Genomic DNA, 2536 nt, shown 5'->3' with positions numbered 1-2536 from the left:
ATAAAAAAATTAGTTTCTAAACATCTTATAATTAGAAACCTTCATCAAAAAACACCTACATCTGTAAAAGTTGGTATTTTCAGAGTTAATTTCAAGCTGTCAAGTAAAAATTTAGCTTGCTTGCGTATAGTGAATATTTGATTTGTTTTTGCCTAAAGCGATTTGAATTGCAGCATTGCCAACAATTCGGTTACTAGTTTTTATTTCTGTACTGAACATCTTGTTTCTTATTTTCGATATACAAAAAAACTTAAACATTTGTTTTTCGTTAGAATCTTAAATTATAGCTTAGCAGTTTTCATTTTTAAAATCATGAACATATGTTTGGTTTTATAGAACGATTTTTTTGTGTTTCAAAAAAAATAAAAACAATTGTTCTCAAAATAAGTTAGGAGATATCTTTAGAAACATTTAAACTTTCATAAACTCTACCTTTCTGTATGAGGTTCTTTCTAGGTGAACATTCTAACTTTAACATGTTCTAGCGAACATTGAAAGTTATAATGATAGTTTAAAATTGCTACTAAACTTTCAGCTAGGTTACTGTAATTTGTTATTTTAATTTATATAAATCTCCAGCAAATAAATAGATTAAAACTTGAAAATGTAACAAGAAAAAAAAAGACAGTTTCAGTTTAATTTCACTATAATTAGCAAGTTATAAACTTTATTAAAAACATACACGACCAAAAATGCACCATCTAATTTTTTTAAATTTCAGAACTACTAATACCTTCCGAAGCCCATAGCAGGAAATTTTGTATAAGTCTTTAGAAGAACAAACTTAACTAGTTTAATTTTTATTATTAAAAAAAAAAGTTAACTTCAAAGTAAAAGAAGCAAAAAAAAAGTCGTTACTTCAAATAATAAAGCTAAAAGTTTTATTAAAAACGACCAAAGTTTCACCTCCCGATATTTCTAATACCCCCCGAAGCCCATGACGGGCAAACTGCACACACCCTCGTGCTTCACCTCGAACAAGTCCTCGCCGCTGGATGCCGCCCTGCACAACGACCACTCGAACGTGCACCTGTTGCTGTAGGTCCTGCCGTTGGTGGCGCACAAGGGCTCCCACTTCCAAGTGCACCCGTACTTGCAATCGCACGGACCCTCGTTCTCGATGCTGATTGGTTTGTTGCCGGCGTTCTCGGCGTTACACTGGGCGATATCGAAACTGCACTTGTTGCTGTAGGTGACCCCGTCGCTGCCGCACACAGGGCGATAGTCGTAAGTGCAAGCCGTGTTGCAGCACTTTCCCTCGTTTCGCACCTCGAAAGGGGATCCCCCGCGCATGAGAGTCTCGCACAGGGCGGCGTCGAACGCGCACCTGTTCGGGTATTCGACGCCGTTCGTGCCGCACAACGGCATCGACTCGAAGGTGCAAAAGTCGCTGCACTCGCAGAAGCCTTCCTTCACCTTGGTGATTTCCTTCTCACCCTTCTTTCCGGCCTCGCAGTTGGCAATGTTGAGCAGGGACAGGTTGTCGTAGGTCTTGCCGTCCGACCCGCACACCGGCCGCATGTCCATGGTGGCCATTTGAGGGCAACATTTCCCCTCGTAGGCGATCTGGAGGAACTCCTTCTTGCCTGCCTTCCTCAACTCGCAAGCCGCCTTCTCAAACTCGCACATATTCGAATGAGTCTCTCTGTTCGTGTCGCAAACCGGGTCGTAGTTTTTGGTGCATTTCTGATTGCAGCACTCGCCCATATGCTGCACCTTGATTGGCTCGTCGCCTTCTTTCTCGGCATTGCAGTTGGCGTTCCAGAAGCTACACACGTTGCCGTGAGTGTTCCCGTCAGTACCACACACGGGATTGTAGTGCAAAGTGCAAAATTTTGGGCAGCAGTCCATTTCTGTCAGGGACTTTCCCTCCTTATCAGCCTCGCACTGGGCAATCTCAAACTTGCACTGGTTGCCGTACTTCACTCCGTCGCTGCCGCACACGGGCAGGTAGATCTTCGTGCAAGCCTTCGGGCACTTGTCGAACACGAAAGTGAACCCGTGGCTGGTGCTCAGGAAGCAGACGAGAAGCAAGGAAATAAAAAGCTTCATTGTTTTTTTGGCGGCGACCAAAATGTATTGTTGAAGCTGAATCGAATTGCAGCTTATAAGGGCGAATTTTTTTTTCTTTTTTTAGCGACATGCAGCGATTAGTACGCCCGAGGCGACACTTGCTGCAAACAGACTGCAGTAATTTCTGATGAATCGGTTATGCAGTTTTCGTTGCTTTCAATGATAAGATTAGTAAGCGGAAAATTCCAGACTAACATAAAAATATAGAATACGAACTACACTTTTTTTTTTAGTTTCTTTTGTAAACTTCTGAATTTTACGTCTAATTAGATTTGTAATGTTGTTATATAAATTGTAATAAGTGTTTATAGAAACTTAATGTAAAGTCACGATGACATTTTAAAAACTGTTTTTATTCTTGTTAAAACATAGAATACGAACTACACTTTTTTTTTAGTTTCTTTTGTAAACTTCTGAATTTTACGTCTAATTAGATTTGTAATGTTGTTATATCAATTGTAAT

At 40.2% G+C, this 2536-nt stretch overlaps 1 protein-coding gene across 1 annotated transcript; it reads right to left on the bottom strand.

Moving 5' to 3' along the window:
- Nucleotides 1–663: 663 nt before the first annotated feature.
- LOC145831616 (uncharacterized) lies at nt 664–2062 on the bottom strand. The gene has a single exon (XM_082938921.1). The coding sequence runs from the start codon at nt 2050–2052 to the stop codon at nt 919–921; it is 1134 nt and encodes a 377-aa protein (XP_082795047.1). The 5' UTR covers nt 2053–2062; the 3' UTR covers nt 664–918.
- Nucleotides 2063–2536: the final 474 nt, after the last annotated feature.

This window comes from Thalia democratica, chromosome 3, assembly GCF_965202585.1.
Source record: "Thalia democratica chromosome 3, ktThaDemo2.hap1.1, whole genome shotgun sequence".
NCBI lineage: Eukaryota > Metazoa > Chordata > Thaliacea > Salpida > Salpidae > Thalia > Thalia democratica.
This window is presented reverse-complemented; position numbering and strand designations above follow the sequence as displayed.